The 18,279-nt window shown below is 34.2% G+C and overlaps 3 protein-coding genes and 1 pseudogene across 6 annotated transcripts; 2 read left to right on the forward strand and 2 right to left on the reverse strand.

Moving 5' to 3' along the window:
• Positions 1-26: 26 nt before the first annotated feature.
• LOC140961942 (uncharacterized) lies at positions 27-3,442 on the reverse strand. Its single transcript, XM_073420737.1, has 3 exons — positions 3,327-3,442; positions 582-3,176; positions 27-371 (listed from the first exon to the last, which is right to left on the reverse strand). Exons 2-3 carry the CDS (start codon positions 3,130-3,132, stop codon positions 64-66), a joined length of 2,859 nt encoding a protein of 952 aa, XP_073276838.1. The 5' UTR covers positions 3,133-3,176; positions 3,327-3,442; the 3' UTR covers positions 27-63.
• A 3,265-nt stretch (positions 3,443-6,707) lies between these two features.
• On the forward strand, positions 6,708-7,355 carry LOC140961088 (putative pectinesterase/pectinesterase inhibitor 24). The gene has a single exon (XM_073419397.1). The coding sequence runs from the start codon at positions 6,708-6,710 to the stop codon at positions 7,353-7,355; it is 648 nt and encodes a 215-aa protein (XP_073275498.1).
• A 1,824-nt stretch (positions 7,356-9,179) lies between these two features.
• Positions 9,180-14,472, reverse strand: LOC140961851 (uncharacterized). Of its 4 annotated transcripts, XR_012172400.1 has the most exons (8): positions 13,988-14,472; positions 12,507-13,313; positions 11,619-11,971; positions 10,685-10,896; positions 10,000-10,256; positions 9,730-9,908; positions 9,484-9,625; positions 9,180-9,392 (listed from the first exon to the last, which is right to left on the reverse strand). XR_012172400.1 is itself a non-coding variant. In XM_073420597.1 (7 exons), the coding sequence occupies exons 1-7, from the start codon at positions 14,220-14,222 to the stop codon at positions 9,542-9,544; spliced, it is 2,043 nt and encodes a 680-aa protein (XP_073276698.1). In that variant the 5' UTR covers positions 14,223-14,472; the 3' UTR covers positions 9,180-9,541. The 4 variants fall into 4 exon arrangements, 3 of the variants coding, with proteins under 3 accessions (XP_073276698.1, XP_073276696.1, XP_073276697.1); XM_073420597.1 differs by having other exon boundaries at positions 9,180-9,625; positions 14,072-14,472; XM_073420595.1 differs by having other exon boundaries at positions 9,180-9,625.
• A 1,111-nt stretch (positions 14,473-15,583) lies between these two features.
• On the forward strand, positions 15,584-18,179 carry LOC140961774 (eukaryotic peptide chain release factor subunit 1-3-like; annotated as a pseudogene).
• The last annotated feature ends 100 nt before the right edge of the window (positions 18,180-18,279 follow it).

Consider the following 18,279-nt stretch of genomic DNA (forward strand, 5'->3'; position numbering starts at 1 on the left):
CAGATAAGGTGGTAAAACTGATTTGCTTTCACATTATGCAGCTGTTTCTCCATCTCATGCATGTTACCTTGCATTTAGTAGCATCCGCAGCACGGTTCTCATCTTTGGCCTCACCCCTGGTGAGATACTAATACAAGATAAAGCCACCTTTAGAACTGCAAGCATCTCGTTTCTAGAATCAGGTGATGTCTCCCTTATTTTAATATCAAGAATTTTGTCCCAATTATCTTGCTGAACTGAGTTGCATAAAACCCACTTAGCAAGTTCAGTACCTCCACTAACAGCTGGCTTACCTGTGAGCAGTTCTAGAAGAACAACACCGTAGCTGTAAACATTTCCAGCTTCCGTGACTCTCATCGTGTAAGCATACTCTGAAATCCAAGGAAGAAAGACGTGAATCCATTGTTTTGCCACATTATTGGCAGTTGAGCGTGATAGAAAAAAAATTTCATGCATGTAATTTATATTGGACATAATCGTGCAGGCCGCAGTGACACTGAAGAGTTGTGGGAAAGAAGATTATATAAATCATATCTTGGTTAGTTCGAGTGTTTTCAATGTATGTTGTTGAAACGCAATACCTGGAGGGATATAACCGACAGAACCAGCGATGGCAGAAAGACTGCTTGTATTCTTTGAAGGATCAATCACCTTGCAGAGCTCAATGTCTCCAATTTGGGGTTCGTTTAGGGAATTCATATGAATGCTTTTGCAGGAAAGATCAAGGAGAAGAATTGGACCGGAGCTGCATCCATGGAGAAAGGTCAAACCCTGAGCTACCGCAATTGCAATGCTGTAACGGTTCACCCAACCCAAAGTAGTGCCCACGCCATTGTGAAGAACGTCTGAGAGAGTACCCTTTGGGGTAAAGTCATAAAAGAGATAAGCACCATCACCTGTCAAGACATATGCAAGAGGGATCATGACATTAGAATTATACAGTGTCCCAAGAACTTTTAGTTCCTCCCCAAATCTGTGGTGGCTACCCAATTGGAGTATCTTGTCACTCCAGTTAAGCTTCTTGACAAAATAGCTGTTGCTTGATGGCATGACAACTTTGTAGTAAGTACAGAATCTTGTCTTCAAGATGACATTAGAGGGGTCGGTCACATCTTCCATGGCTTTCCTGAAATCAATATGTGAGCGGTGAATGTTGCTCGGAGTCAAAAAATTTCCATGAATAACTTGTGAAGGAGAAATTTCTTCTTCTGAGTGCTCGTATTCATCACTGATCCCATAATATCTTCTTGAAATGAATAGAGCTGTCAGAATCAATAAACCAACTGCCGTGGCAGCAGCAGAAGCGGAAATGACAATTTGTGAAGAAAATGATTTTCTCTTACTCGGGGATGGAGGGAAAGGATTTGTTGCATTTTCAATCAACCCATAATTTCTATCCATTTCAAGAACAACAAATGGTCTAAACTTTGGGACAACTCCAGAGAGTTGGTTGTCCGAGAGTACCAGCAGTGTTAAGCTGACCATTCCAGCAAGAAAGTCTGGTATCTTGCCTGAAAATCTATTATGGGAGAGATCCAAAACTTCTAATCCACTCAATGCTACAGTCCTTGGGATGGGTCCTTCAAAGTGATTGTAGCTGAGGTTCAAGGCAATTTGTAACCCTGGTGGCATCATTGGAATGAGGCCACTAAGTTGATTTTTTCCCAGTTGGAGTTCTATCAGGGAATGTAAGCTTCCAATGGAGTCCGGTATTGAACCACTTAGATTATTACCTTGTAAGTCCAACTGTTCAAGATCATTCAATCTTGAAATCGATGATGGTATTACGCCATTCAGTGAGTTCCAACTAAGATTTAGCCATTGCAATTTATTCAACTGGGTTAACTGTGCTGGGATTTCACCAAAAAAATAGTTGAACTGAAGATATAAAGCCCGAAGATCTGTTAAATTGCCCAGTGCTGGAGGCAGCGAACCAGCTAATTGATTCTGGGCTAAATTCAACAATTGCAACTTTCTGCACGTAGCCAATTCATTAGGTATCGTTCCATCCAACCTGTTGTTATCCAGCTCCAGATAAGTTAGTTCCAGAAGATTTCCCAGTGACCCAACTGGAATCATTCCTTTGAGGGAATTGCTTCCTAATCTTAACCTAACCAAGTTTATGGATATATTTCCAGGAATCAATCCTTCCAATAAATTGTATGACAAATCAAGAGACTCCAAATTCGGGCCTGATAAGATATCAGATGTGATCGTACCTGTCAAACTGTTATAACTAAGGTCTAAATTTTTTAGATACAAAGTTATCCCAGATGGGATAGTCCCATTAAAGTTGTTCTGATTAGCAGCAAATCTTTGTAGTGTGGTGACATTGGATAGTGAAGTGGGAATCCGACCACTCAAACTGTTGAGAGATAGTATTAAGATTTCCAATTTGGTGAGTCCTCCCAATTTCTCAGGAATTGAGCCAGAGAGTTTATTGTTACGAAGATCAATCAGTTTCAGGTTGCTGTATTTTGAGAGTTGTGCAGGGATTTCACCAGAAAAATTGTTGAAAGAAAGCTGAAGCTCCTCTAATACGTTCAGCTTCCCCAAGCTTGTAGGAACACTCCCTTCAAACATATTGCGGCTAAGATTCAGACTCCAGAGTGAATCCATCTCCACCAGCTGCAAACCAATCTCCCCATTGAACATATTGTAAGAACAATCAAGCGACTCCACCATTTTAAAACCATTGAAAGCAGGCAAATTTCCTACCAACTTGTTCCCACTAAAGTCCAGCAATTTCAACCCCCTGATACCTCCACAAAGAGTGAAAAACCCATCTGGGATTGAGCTCAGTTGATTGTTAGACACATCAAGTGACTCTAAAGTATCAATCTTGCACAGAAGTGACAGGAATTCAGAGGTGGTAATGGAAAAATACTGAAAAGCTAGTCCAACAATGCAAGAATTATCATAACTACAAGAAACACCCCTCCATGAGCAAGGGCTAGAATCTTTTCCAACATCTTTCCACACAAAAGAAGAACCAGTACTGTTCTGAAAGATTTCATAAACCTGATTCATGGTATTGGCCTGATCAGCAGACAACTGCGAGGACAACACCAACCGAAGGTAAAGAAAGAAGACAAACAGTGTAACCGCAGCATAATATACACACCTACCCATTTTCTGCCTATCTTTTCTCTCTTTATATGCTTTCTGATCACTCACTAAAACGAGACAAAGAAACAGAAAAAACTTGAGCTTTATTCAATTTTATCCATCAATAACATGAAATAAAATAGAACAAGTGTATTCAGTATATGTATATGTAGAAAAATTTGATTGATATAGTTTGATTCATGAGGTTGAACACATACAAGCCCAGAGGCATAGAAAATGGGGAGGAGATTGTGTGGAAACTTGGGTTTCGGGAGTGGAGTTGACTGGACTATGGAACAAAATAGTGGTGTGGATCTTATTTCTTTGTTGACTGACGAAGCAGAAAACACGCACAAAATTCTACTTTTCAGACTACATAATTCATCAATTCACTCGTCATCAGTCAACGTCGTCCCCAAGACTTGACAAATATTCTTACTGCATAATAATTTATTTTTTTATTTTTTTTTATAGAAAATCAACGGTGATAATTTACATTTATTTCCTGGACGATATATTTGATATTCATCTTTTTTATCAAATATAAAAATTATAACATATCAATGTAATAGAAATAAATGTCATATATATAAAAAAAAAAATAAGAAATGTGAATGCAAATAACTTGTTTATTGCATAACAATGTGTTTTTTTTAGAGAGCTGATCTAACTTTGACGAAAATGACGGTCTCTCCTAAAGTAAAGAAATTTGATTTTAATATGCAAAATTTTTATGATTTTTGGATCCAGATCGATGTATTCATGTGTAATATCAATAATAATAATAAGATTTTATATTATTCTTGATAATTTTGGAAATGGTTTGTAATAATAATAGAATGAAAAGAAGAATAAAATCAACACAATTTTGTAGAATGGAAAAAGTGGAGTGTATAAAAAAAAAAGAATGGAAAAAGTAAAAACAAATAAGTGATATATGAAATATGACTCATTCAACTTGTCATTATTTTATTATCTTTTTGGATCGATATGTCTCATTGATATAAATATGAAGACGAGAGACATATTATTATTATTATTATTATTATTATTATCTTAAAATTAAATGACAATAAGATGAATTGTCACCCACGTATTTTCTTTTCCTTTTTTGTATTCCTCTTTAAGTGAAATGACGACATATAATTTTTTTAAACGACAACTTTTTGTTTTATCTAAAGAATAATTGTAATAAAAGTATATCATAATCAAATATGAGCTATCAATCACACGTATATGTACATAATTCATTATATTTTTCAAAAAATATAATTTTTATTTTGAAACTCAATATTTGTGTTGATCATTACTCATTAGTACTATAACTAGAAATTTGCAAAATTAAATTTAAACAAATATATATGTTGAATTTTATAAAATAATACAGGAAGGTATTATGAAAATTTACTAGATAAATAATTTAAACACGAATGATTTTAACATTATAAAATTTGGTCATAATTTTTTACAAAAAAGTAACTGGTATCCCTTCCACACTTAAAAATCCCAAAATTAATCGTTCTAATATAGTCTATACATATATTTATTTATTCATGCATAATATAACTTGTAAGAATTTTGGCATCAACTTAGCAAACAAGACGTGATCTTTTACTACACAAATATAAAGCATAATCATCCCTTAATTTTCGTTGTTGATGTAGGCATGTTTCTGATCGGATAACGAGCAGATAAAACTGAATCAATCTTGTATGATACCGAATTGAGAGAATAACTCAACCCAAAACTGAAACTGAATTAAGTTAACTAGATTGAAATTGGATTTGACCAGCCCAAATTGGAATATTTTTTTTTAAAAAAAACAACTCATTATTATATAAGGAAATTAGATTTGGTATCATGGCAATTATTAATTTATTTATGAATTATAAATATACACATAAATGTGTAGTATACATGTTATCTAATATAGCTATATGAAACTGGTCCTAAACTAGTTCTGGTACAATATTAAAATGGTTTTGTATCAATTTTGAAGCAACTCAACCCGATTAACTATTGATGTTGAATTCGATTCAACTAGATACCAATTATATCAGTTGTGGATTGAACATGACCGAATTCGGATCTGTTCGGATTGATTCAATCCGTTAAAAATGCCTAATTTGACAAGCAAATATTCAAACTATAGACCCAAAGAGAAAGCAAAATACCTTGTCTACTACTAGCTCAACGTGTTTAAAAACCATGCTTGTAGAAACAATACTTGTAATTAGTCAAACATAGAAGAATGTTGATGAAGTAGAGTCCTATCCTATCACAAAGAGTTGGCCTATTATCTTAAATTGCCATTAAATATTATTCAATCCAATTGGCCATTATTTGGGCACGAAGAGCACGGCAAAATTACTCTTACCTACTTGCACCATTTAATTTTATGGGCCTAATTACTGTTAAATCTTACAATTTGTTGCCTATTCTTTATTTTCGGTTAGAATAGATCAATTAAGTCACATTTAACAAACTTCAGAAGAATCCAAACAAAGATTGTCTTTTGTGGTTGAATGTTATATTAGAATTTAGATTATGCATATTTTATTTATGAATATGTCTCTTGTGAGACGGTCTCACGAATCTTTATCTGTGATACCTGTCAATCCTACCAATATTCACAATAAAAAGTAATACTCTTAGCATAAAAAATAATACTTTTTTATGTATGACCCAAATCAGATATCAGTCTCACAAAATACGACCAGTGAGACCGTCTCACACAAGTTTTTTCTTTTATTTATTAATTAAACTTTAAAGTAATTTGTTTTATATATTTTATAAATAGATAATGATATGCAAAAATTTTACTGGACTTTGAGAACTTGGGAAAAGGAAAATAAGGGAAAATTGTTTTTTTTTTTCCTCTTTTTATGTTGGGCTATTTTCAATTTTGATAACGATCAAAATTGACTTTTAGTCTTGTACATTTCTTTTTTGGTTGATGTAATTTTGGTGTTTTTTGATAGGATGTTCTTGCGTGATATTTGACATGTTAGTATTATATTAACGTTACATTGATGACAAGTTGTGTTTGACAGCATGAATGATCAAATTTACAACTTTTCCAAGAAAACTATAAGATGTGCGACAATTATAAATATATAATCACAAATTTCCAATAGGATTTTAATATTTTATGGTAATCTTTAACTAATGAGAGAATGATGGTAAAGACCAGAGTTAAGTTTATATAGGATCTATGAGCATCATGCATGCACCATAGATATATAATGATATTAGTCTAGGATTCAACTATAAAGAATAGTATTGGGCTGATCTGATTTGGATCTTTTAAAATACACAGCACGGTGTTATGTATCGTAGAATCGTTGGATCATGTGAACTTCACATGAGGTCTACTTAATCGAACAGTAATATCGTACACGGCACCATGTCCAAACGCCAATTTCACCATATTTATTTTGCAATTAATGGAACAACCAACTTTGAGATATACATAATCTGATGGGCTAAATTACAAAAAGAGTATTAATTACAATGTAATCCCATGTAAAAAGTAAAACTACTCCCCAGTGTTTTCTGGATCTTATATAAACCAAAGAAAGACAACCTCTGCAGCAGCAATGGCATATTACAACGGAAACCTTGCATTTCTCCTCCTTATTACAATGCTTTTCTGCGTGACGGCGACTGAAGATGAAAGTGCCGAATGCAGTAAGATCAATTCGGTTGAGGAAATATGCACTTTGACTATGTTTCCCAATTCTTGTTACAACTCCCTTGTCATGAATCTTGCTCCAAACGTAACCACTCAGCCTGAGATAATCTACATGAAATCTGTTCAAGTAACCATGGCTGAAGTTTCAAGAACGACCCGCGATTTTTCCGAGAACGGAACGCTTCAAAAACTCGTAGTCAGGAAAAGTAAAGACAAGGAACCAGCCCTTTCTGCAATGGGGATTTGTAGGGAACTTCTTTCTCTTGCCATGGACAACGTTAACAAATCTTCGTCCTCGAACGATGGTTCCTCTTTGGAGAAGATCAGTTATGAAAACATAAGAAGTTGGCTAAGCGCAGCCGCAACTGATCTTCAGACATGTGAGGATGGGTTTGAGGATTTGTCCAAGGAGGTGAGAAATATTGCTGCCGTAAAACTGAAGAATTCGACCGAGTATACGAGCAACACTCTTGCCATTGCGACTGAGATTGGGAAATGCGAAAAAGCAACCAGGGAACATCTGCAAACGGCTAATTCGAATGCAAGAAAATAGCCTGGTCGATCGTTTAGAGTTGGTGTAGGGATCGGAATCAAGGTTTAGTTTGGCTTGAAGATAATATTGTTCCTTTCCAGATAGTATAAAACATGAATGAATAAATTTTTGTGAGAATTTTTCTCTAAGAACTTCAAGAAAAAAGTGTTGATAGACATATTTTCCACCATTATTTAAAAAAATATATATTTTCCAGCATTATTTTAACAACATTATAATAATGAAAAAAGGATAATATCTAATACATATTCAAGCGAAATAATATATCTGGAAAAAAATGTTTTTTATTGGTTTTTTCCTATTTCGTGGACAAACTTGATAATATCAAACACATTATCAATTTTTTGATGCGATACCACTATTTTTCCGTGTCATATCAATATTCCAGCTAAATGACTGATATCAAATAAAAAACAAAGTTATAGAATTAAAACACAATTAAGCAGGTTAATCATCACAATTATAATTAACAATTATGCAGGTTAATAATGTATATGATGCAAAGTAAATGGTTAGTAAAGGAATTAGAGTTAGCACTATTTCACCACTTTCATTGAAAATCTTGACCAGTTAGTCTTCTCTGTTCCAGTTTTTTTGGTATTTAAAAACATTGTAATTAATTATTACATAATATCATATATATATGTATATATATATGTATGGACTTGGATGGTGAAATTTAATTAAGTCCACTAATCACAAATATAAATAACAATATATATTAACCGTTGAACTAAACTTGTACAAACTTATAATCAACAAGTGGACAGTTCAAATCTCCACAAATTTATTATAAACCTCAATGGCCTCCCCGGAAGATGACTTCACTTTCCCCGCCGCCGCTACCACCAATTCACAGCCACACTTCATCGGCCTCCCGCCAAAACTCCGAGCTACATTTTGAAGGGGGTATTTTGTTTTTAAATTTTGGACAACTATTTATTTAAGAAAATAACCTGCTCAAATATATTTGATTTACAAATTTCTCTCAAGAAGATCAATAAAATCCAACATGTCTCTAATACAAGAATTCAAAGCCAGCGGTGTTGATCGGAAAGAGAACACTTTCACTGAGGAGAAAATGGATATGCTCTGGGAGGATTTGAAATCAAGCATTCTTCTTCTCATCAAAATCGTCCAAAGGGTCTTTGCGATCCATAATTCTCGTCGTTCTTCGATCAACAAGGATGGTAAATATTTTTGAAATTATGTTTTTATTTTGAAGTAAAATTATGTTTATTTACGCGAGTGATGTTGATAGATTAATCTTTCATTTCATCCCGCTAATCTTGGAGCCGTATAATTTATTTAATTAATATTACACAAGTATTTTCATATCTAATATTTAACTTAAAGATTCATAATTTATTTAATTAATATTGTGCAAGTATTATACGTGTCGTTCATATCACAAGGTCAACTCTTACATGTTTCTAGAAAAAACAAAAAAAAAATAATCTTAAAAATCATAGAATTATTCAGATTCCATGTTATATAATTATTAGAGAAAAATATTTTGAAAAACAGGAAAAAAAAAAACAAAAAGAATAAAAATGGAAGTAGTTTAGAAATCACAAAAATGACAGACTCATCAGCACTAAGTACTCCCAGTACTCATACATCTTTAATTAAATATATTTTTAAGATGTAATGCACTAAGTGGAGTTAGTTCATCTTTACAATTCATTATTTATGAATTATGATTGGTCGATGAACATTCTTTTTCATCGAATTATTGGTGAGAGATATTACTTTACTTCATGTATTCAAGCACAGATTTAACATTTTTTTGCTTAATTTCGACAACAGGTCAAGAATAAAAAATTGACAAAAAATTTATGTTATAAATAATACATTGGTACAAAAATATCTGGCCATTCGTTTAAGCATTATACATTCAAAGAAATTAAATGAAATTGGATTTAACCGAGGACCTGTGCTCAGATGTTATAGTATCTTTCCCGTGAATGGAGAATCCGGTGATGCTGATCTTGCTTGCTAGCGTTGTGTAAATGGAGCGCACCGAGTTCTACCATTCTTCGCAGCAAGTTGGTAATTACATATGTTATATTGTGACAGATCCACCATTCCAAGAATAATGCAGATTGCTTACAAAATGGAAAATTACCGCGTTGTCGGATATATGGTACAAAAGAATCATCTGACAAAGCTAGAGCATCATGAAACTACCCCATCTCGATTTGGGGGATATTTCTCTTCTCTTCCGACCTGTGGTGGTACAACTTAGCAATCTTTCGCCTCTCGCAGTCCTGAAACAGAGATAATAGGCATAAAAGGTATCGCTACACGCTGAATTTTGTCAAATACACATTGAATAGCTTGCTTATATACATGGTGAATTAAAAGTTTGCACCTTGAACATATTGAGATAAAATGGTTTATCAGGATTCTTCCTTCTCAACTTGTGATATGTATAGGCAAAACTCAGCTGATCACGAGGAGTAAACCGATCAACCTCATTAAACCAAAGGCAAGAAAATAAGTTTGACATTGGTGTATGTGCCCTAACAATGAAAGATCCCTCGGGTACATCTGCAAAAAATTTACTGCATCATGTAAGAAAGCACCAAAGATTATGTTGAAATAAAAAAAACATGTATAGATATTGGGTGCAAAATCATACTGCTAGGTAGGAGCTTGTCTGGGTCTGACACATTGAACCTTTTCATCTGATCTGCTTGATAGAAAGCAAACTGTTCGTCTATTACACTATGGTTGTACTTGTTGAGCTTTTTATCCTGAGCAACCTCTTCCCACAAACAATGACGGTCATAGTGATTGGAAATAGCATACTCATAATCTTTTCTCCAAAGGAAGTATTCTAAGATGACCAAAGGATCGAGTTTAAGACGAAGTTTGCTATCCAACCAAATTGAGTACCTAAATATGAGCCAGATGGATATTTATAAGGGAGGTGGTAAAATTAGATCAAAACAAACATTCAAATACAAAAAAGAAAAATCAAAGGTCTCAGAAATGAAGTCTGTAACTCCAGAATCTAAACCTCCCTTGATTTCATCTTGAGTATATTTATAAACTGTAAATAATAGAAAACGAAACATCTTTACGTTAATACGAAAGCAGCCTTTTAAGTGTTTAGAGATGCTAGTATTTTTGTTCTACACATGTGTTAGATCTATCATCCTGAAGTAAATAAGGATATTGTCATAACTTATGTGTATTTGAATTACACCAAATGCATTTAAAAGGACTGAAATATGAATATTATTAATATAGAAAAAGAATAGAAAATGGTGTGAACAATATTTGTGCAATCTAATGACCACAATAATCAACTAATCATTTACCTGGCTGAAGGAAAAAGTCGGTGTGGCAAAAATTTTGGTATCTTGCCAACTCTCCGCATATCAGTGTAAGGAAGATTTTTTACCACCATAATCCTCCATAGCCCAATAAAGCCTATCATATCTGGGGTTTGGCCTTCTGAGGAAAGAGCTTGTAGAGTCAGCTCATCCATAAACATGACAAAGCACACATTTTTCCTTGATGTGCGAGAGACCTGAGTTTGGAAAGGAAGTGAATGAAATCAAATGTCATAGCTCTAGCATTCAATTACTATGTCATGCATTATCAATAACGAGTTTGCTTTATTTAACCACAGTTGATCTTCCACTTCAATTGTTAAATCTCTACAGTTAGAATCGTGGTTCTTATCTGAGAAAAGCATGGTACTGCTAACAACTTCACAGTTTTTACTCATAAAAGTTTTTTCACAATGATGCCCTCGTTTTCTTTGTTTTAAGAAAAAAAAATCTATAAAAAATTTCACCAGTGTGTTTTCACAAGTGTTCAAGAAGGTCCGCTATATCGAAAGGAAAACTATGTCAGCATCAATGAAAACGAAAACCAGATACCAATACATAATTTTGTACTTTATAATAGATCTTATTAAAAGCCGATGAGTTCAGCAAATCACGCAGAAGAACAAGTTATGAACATTATCTCATATTTTTGTATCAGTTCCCAAAACCTGAATGTAAACTATTTATAAATATTATATTGATATGCTATTTTCCCTCAAGCTTACAACATCAAATCACGGATGCCCACTCCCATTTTTAACATTGGCCACAGGGTTCAAATGCAATCAATTTGTCGAAGTTATGAGTATCATTGCATTTTCTTTTGCTAAGCCAAAGATCTCATCTTGTTCATGTTTTTCATATATCCAAGATGTACAGTGTTTTAAAGACTAGTAAACTAAGGGGTAAAGAATAATACCGTCCTGCCCATTGGTGATCTCAAGCGATCTGAATTCCCAAAGACACAAGACATTACAGCGATGTGGCAGCTACTAATGTATTTTGCATCATCTTCTGCCAAGTCAAATCCTGTGCTTGGTGACCCTTTAGGTCCTTTCACGAAGCCACAGTTTATTTTCTGATCATGAGCAATAAATGATTCTTCCCTCTCTATGAGAGTCTGATGTCCGGCAAATCTAGATTCCCATTTTTTGTTTTCAATTATTTTTTCCTCTATTTCTGTATATTGCAAGGAAAATCTAGCAAATTTTCGACTTTGTACAGGCTCAACAAGTAGAGAAGAAGAATCCAAAAGTTTCATCTCACAAGAACCTGAAATTGTTGAGCATCAGCATCTCAAGACAAACCAATAACAGAAATGGTGAAAAAGATAAAAGGAAAAGTACAGTAGCATACCAACAATCAGTCACTATCAAATTTAGATGGCTATATTTCAATCAGGAAAAAGTAAGGAAATGGTTGACATGATGTCAATGAGTAGATACACGTGAAGGGGTGATTCAAAAGCAATTTTTTTTATATAAGTTACATATTTATTGTCTTCAAAAACTGCAAGTACATCTAATACGGAAAAAAGGCAAGTACATATTGTGGCAATAATTAAAATTTTATGAGACTACGCATAACATTGAATGAGTACTCTATCTGGTAGCTAAAATTTGCTTAATGTCCAAGGGGGCAATTTTAACTTAACAGAGAAAGAAATTACTTCGTCCTTCAATTCCAGCAGTGTGAAAAAACAACCAGAGACTTCTCTACTGATAAAGTAACATGATCTTCTAACAAGAAGGAATCAACTTCTTATTTACAAGTAAAACTACAACTTTGTGAGAAATAAAACAATTACCTGAAAATTTTCGACGTTTTGGCTTGTTCTTGCTACCTGAGTGCCTTTCAGGTACTAAATTTCTGACCGGATGATCTTCCAGAAAAGTGATATTTTCAGGATTTGTATTGACTTTTGGATGCTGAGAGTGTAAAAGGGATTCTTCAGTAACAAAATCAGCAGAACCTGAATCAATATTTTCAATTACTTCTTGCTTTTTATTTCTAGCATGATGACCAAGAAAAGACTCTCCAGTGTTAATGCTATGGGGTTTACTGGCAGCAGAGTGGCCCTTGCTATCATGTGCAGTATTATCATATTCTTCCATTTGATCATCCTGTACGTCAACACCATCATCATATTCATCATCAGCGTCTAACTCTCTATGTTTTGCATCATCAGAATCGCCGAATTGCTGGTCGCTACTGTCATTCACATCCATTGACTCTCCAATGCTCTTTAGCGAGGCTTCATATTCAACCTCATACATTTTTAATTCGTTGCGCCCAGCCTCATTGTACAAACTATTGCCCCGATGATCTAAAACTTTCGAAGGTTTGTCTGAAAGTGACTTTTTATCGTTGTCTTTCACTTCAGCATGAATATTATTCACAGAATCATCCTGTGTTTGCTCCAATTCCTCCTCACTATAATCTTCATCCCTTCTCCTATAATCCTTGTCCCAATATCGTGAATCCCGTCCATGTGCTACTGATCCATTGCCAAATTTGAGCTCCTCCAATTTTGGAATTTGTGTGATATTCATGAGAAAATCCATTTCATTTTCCATTTCATCATCCTGGATTTGGTTTATATTTATTTCCCCTCCTAACAAATAGAATAAGTAAATACCAAAACCAAACTTCCAACCAGGTAGCCAACCATAATCTAGTATTTTATTGACTGTAAAGTTGAGGCAATTGTTTAGAATTAAAAATAGTCTCATGATTTCATGTAAGTTCAAGTTAACTTAATATAAATCCCAATGCGCAACCAAACACATTTCTAAAACCCCACACTTCTTGCTAAAAATTCTACAAGCATGGTTTCTCAAATCTACGACATGTCTCATTAAGGCTTTAGAAACTATTTGGTTCAGATTGCAAAAGCATTAGAAGTACCTCTGAATCACGGCTCCAGCATCAAAACACCCCTCTCGTTAAGGGGAAAAAAACCATTCAAACCAAAATGCCACCATCTTTCAAATTCACCAACACACACCTTTTGCAATATTGTTAGTGTTTTCACTCAAAAAAGAAAACCTTATTTCCACGTCAAATCTAGCGAATAAATCACTAAAAGCTGCTAACAGTTCGGGGGGGAAAACTTAATTAATGTCGGTATCAATTCAACTAAACTACCGGTCCAATCATCACCTATCACAACAATTTCCTGCCCTCTTCAGCTACTTGAGGCAATTAATCGATAGTTAAAATCAACAAAACCAAACACAAACACATGATCACATACAACCCAAAAAAAAAAAAAAAAAAAAAANTCACCTTTATGAAGGAAATACACACCTTTACTCTGCAATAAGAAATAGAAGAAAGCTGAGATTGAGAGAATAAGTAAAAGCATCAGACCACCAAATCCAGTCGAAATCTTACAACCCTGCGAGGTCTTCGATCGCCGAAACTGATGGTGATGAGAGTGTCGAACGGCGATCGACACGTGGCCCGAAACGACGCCATTTCTCGCCCCACTAATGCCGCCGGATTGCCTGAACTGAGCCATCCGCGCATTATTCCCGTTCTGACAAGACGGAGATAAGGGGAGTTCACCGGAGAGAGCTATTTAGCGGCGGGAGGTGGGTTCCATTTATTTATTTGATGTATTTGCTATGTACCAAAATGCTCCCGCTTCAATAAATTAAGAAACTCTCGTCAAATCTTGGATTTATTAACATTCCCAAAATCTCTAAATTTCAGAGAAGATAAATTTTTATATGAGAATCAAATGGGATTCAATGAGAATTGGAATTAAATATATCATTTTTATTTTTGAATAGATGAATTCAAAATGAGACTGATATTGGAATTAAAAATATCATTTTTTATGTTCATAAATGTGAGATTGATATTTGATTGAACTTGATAAGATTTTATTGAAAGGGAAATTGGCCTTCAGTCTCCGGCTTTCGATTTTTTTTGTGTTCAGTCTCTTGATACTTTTTTAATACCACATTTTCACATGAAGTATACCACATTTTCATATGAAGTGTACCACATTTTGTATGACATAGTACCACAATTTTGTGGGTAGAGAGTGAACCCAAAAAAATATTTTGATTGTGGGTTTTTCACCAAATTCTCCTTTATTGAAATCTTTATAAAATAAATAAGATTTAATTGGACTTAGATTATAAAAAAATAAAAATATTTTTACTAATAATTTTTTATAGGTTGCTCATACATTTTAAAATGTTCTTTTAAAATTTTATAAAGTATCATTTATCCAAAAATACATATTATCAGTTCAACATTTATATCATATATATTTTGAGAAATTACTTCAAAATCGATTTAAAATACTAAAATTTTATATAAATAAGATATTTTTATTTAAAAAATTATTTCTTTAATTATAAAAAATTAATTTATCAAAATTTGATAAACTTATTTTTAACTTTTTGTGATAAATTTTATGATTTTTGTATTTATTAAAAAAATTGTTCAATTAAAAATATCTTCTAAATATTCAAAATAATTTTTTCTTTAATAAAAAAATAATATATTTATATAAATATTATTAATAAACAAATCATTTTAAAAAATAGTAATATCATATTTTTTAATATAATGATTAAAACAAATTTCAAATAACATTTAAAAAATTTACCAAATCTAAATCTCATTTTTTACTCCGTTAGGGTTTCTTGCCTTTTTACCCCATATAAATGAGCGCACGCTTCCTTCACCTCTCTGCCAGACGACGCCCAGCCACAGTATTCGAAGCTTAAAATCTCCCCTTGATCTCTCTTCACTCAAATCTACTAGTTTCAAGGTTTTTTTGGTTCTCCAATATTTGGATTTATCGTTTTTTCGCTCTGTTTTTGGACCTACATGCTTTTAATTCGAGTTTTGTTAATCAGATAATTTTATCTACGTGACAACAATTTTCACACTGAGGCACTCAATGAGCTTTTAGAATCTGATGATAAGTTTTGTTTGATTGTCATGGATGGTAATGGAACCCTTTTTGGGACATTGAGTGGCAATACCAGATAAGTTCTTCATAAATTCACGGCTGACCTCCCTAAGAAACATGGAAGAGGAGGGCAATCTGTTTTGAGATTTGCTCGTCTGCGGATGGAGAAGCGGCCACAACTATGTGAGGAAAACAATGGGGATTGCCACCCAATTTTTCATCAATCCTCAAGACAAGTCAGCCACATGTTCCATTACTCATAATTGCTGGATCAGCTGACTTCAAGACTGAGCTCAGCCAATCTGATTTCAGGCAAAGATTTTGAATGTGGTGGATGTTTCTTATGGAGGAGAAAATGGCTTCAACCAGGCAATTGAGTTGTCTGCTGAGATTCTCTCCAATGTGAAGTTTATTCAAGAAAAGCGTTTAATTGGCAGATATTGAGGAGATCAGTCAGGATACTGGAAAGTATGTTTTTGATGTTGGAGATACATTAAAAGTTCTGGAAATGGGTGTTGTGACACTTACTGTGTGGGAAATCTGGACATGACTAGATACACTCTGAAGAATAGGTCTGCTGGTGAAATTGTTATCAAACACTTGAACAAAGATCAAGAGACTTATCCGACTAACTTCCGTGATCAAGAATCAAAGGCTGAATTGGAGCTTCAAGAAAAATTATCACTGCTCGAGTAGTTTCCCAGTGAATATTGACGATTTGGTTGCACACTTGAGTTTGTTACCAATAAATCACAAGGGGGTTCTCGGTTTTGTCAAGGTTTCGGAGGAATTGGAGGAATACTTCGCTACCATTTGGATGTTCGAACTTTTGATGACCTTTATGATGATGGAGAAGTCTATGATGATGATTATTAATCAACCAACCTCTCATACTCAGGTGCAGTGGCTGAGTGGGAGGCCTGCACCTGTGTGCGAGGGCTCGCGCTTAGCTGTTCCGCTCGAGGGGAAATTATTTGGAAGAATTTGGACAGGCCCATGAGGTTTATTATTTCATTCATACTGGCCTTTAAAATTGTTCTAAATTTTAATTGGAAGCTTACTAATAATTAAGTCTCTGTTACCTTGGGAAGCAGGTTTTAATTATTAATTATTTTTAATATCTTATGTGCATGTGCAGTCATGGCTAAACAATTGGGAGGATACAAAAATTAAATGTGGGGAAGCAAGGTGAAGGTTTGTGACTGATTTGGCCGAAATGTGAGAATGTTGATGATCCATACCATGGTACTTGCTGTCTTACACATGATACAGTGAGAGCTTTATGTTTAATTTTGGTTTCAGGAGAGAGGGTCATTTCGTCTTGAAGTTATAAGGCATGAATTTTTATTACAATTCAGTTAAGTTGTGTGTGTTTCCTGACAATTTGGGACAATAGTAATTAGTCTTGAATTTGGGATTGTAATTTATTAACAAATCATATTCCTTATATTGGCGACAATGTTTTGGATGCTTATTTTTATATATCATGGGTTGATTCTATTTTGTCTTCACCCAATTACATTTTCACCGTCAATAACCTATGAAAGGAATACTGAATATCTTAATAACATGCGAAAATAAAAATATTGAAATATGACAAAAGCTGTCCATGCGAATGTCAAACATTGTCATAGATAATTTGAAAATTTTCATTTGTGTGTCTGGTATTTGCCTCCCTTTGCTTTCAGTGTCCAAATATATTGTGAATAATCGTGCATGTGTCTTTCTTGTTTAGTATAAAGTGGAAATGATGGCATTAAGTAAAAGGTTTGAGCAGGAAAGCGGTATCGGTAGCCGTGGGATAGGCGTGTTTGAAAAAAAAGAACTGAGGAAGAGGGCCCCTGTTCGTGTTAAAGTTTTACACCAGGACATTCGCAACCTCTTCAATAACAATATTGTCACATATAAGGTTGGCTATGGGATGCAAGAAAGGCAAGGATTACATTCTAGTATTGAATGACAATCCAGACTTCATCCCCACACTTTTCATTCTCCTATTTCATGCTCTGATCACTGTAATGCCTCCTGCATTGATCATATCCTCTTGCTGATCCATTGATAAGCCTCATCTGTCTTGTGTTTGCACGAAAAATGTGGGCTTATGTTGTGTCTTGTGTATGTTCGTCGATTTGATTGTTGTTGGGTGTTGTTGCATGTATTGTCAGCGAGAACGAAGTTTTGTGTGTTTGTTCCTATCAGTAGAACTTCACTCAATCCGTTCTTGGAACTTATGATGTTTTTCTTGCAACTGGGACTGCTTTATATGTTTGGATATTTGCTGATTTTGTTCTGATCCTGTCGTATCCTGTGATTGTTTAGGTTGTGCCGTGGGGTGATTCTACGCTACACCAGGAGTTTTACTCCCATATGCCCCGCCCCAAGATCAAATTGATCGTTCTAGTGTGATTTAATTTGTAGTAATTTCTTGGACACCATAGTTGATATGTTGTTGATAGTGGGAAGCATAATTTTCTTTCGTATTTAAAATTAAAAAGTAAACTTGCAAATTAGCTACATTAAATTTTGATGAGTCAAATTTGTAAAGTGACTTTACTATGAGATATTCATTAGCTACGTACTCCACTACAATTTGTTAAGCTTGTGCATATGACTTTTCCTGAGGAAATCAAAGGTGGAAGACAGA

Source organism: Primulina huaijiensis, chromosome 16, assembly GCF_012295235.1.
Source record: "Primulina huaijiensis isolate GDHJ02 chromosome 16, ASM1229523v2, whole genome shotgun sequence".
In the NCBI taxonomy this organism is placed as follows: domain Eukaryota; kingdom Viridiplantae; phylum Streptophyta; class Magnoliopsida; order Lamiales; family Gesneriaceae; genus Primulina; species Primulina huaijiensis.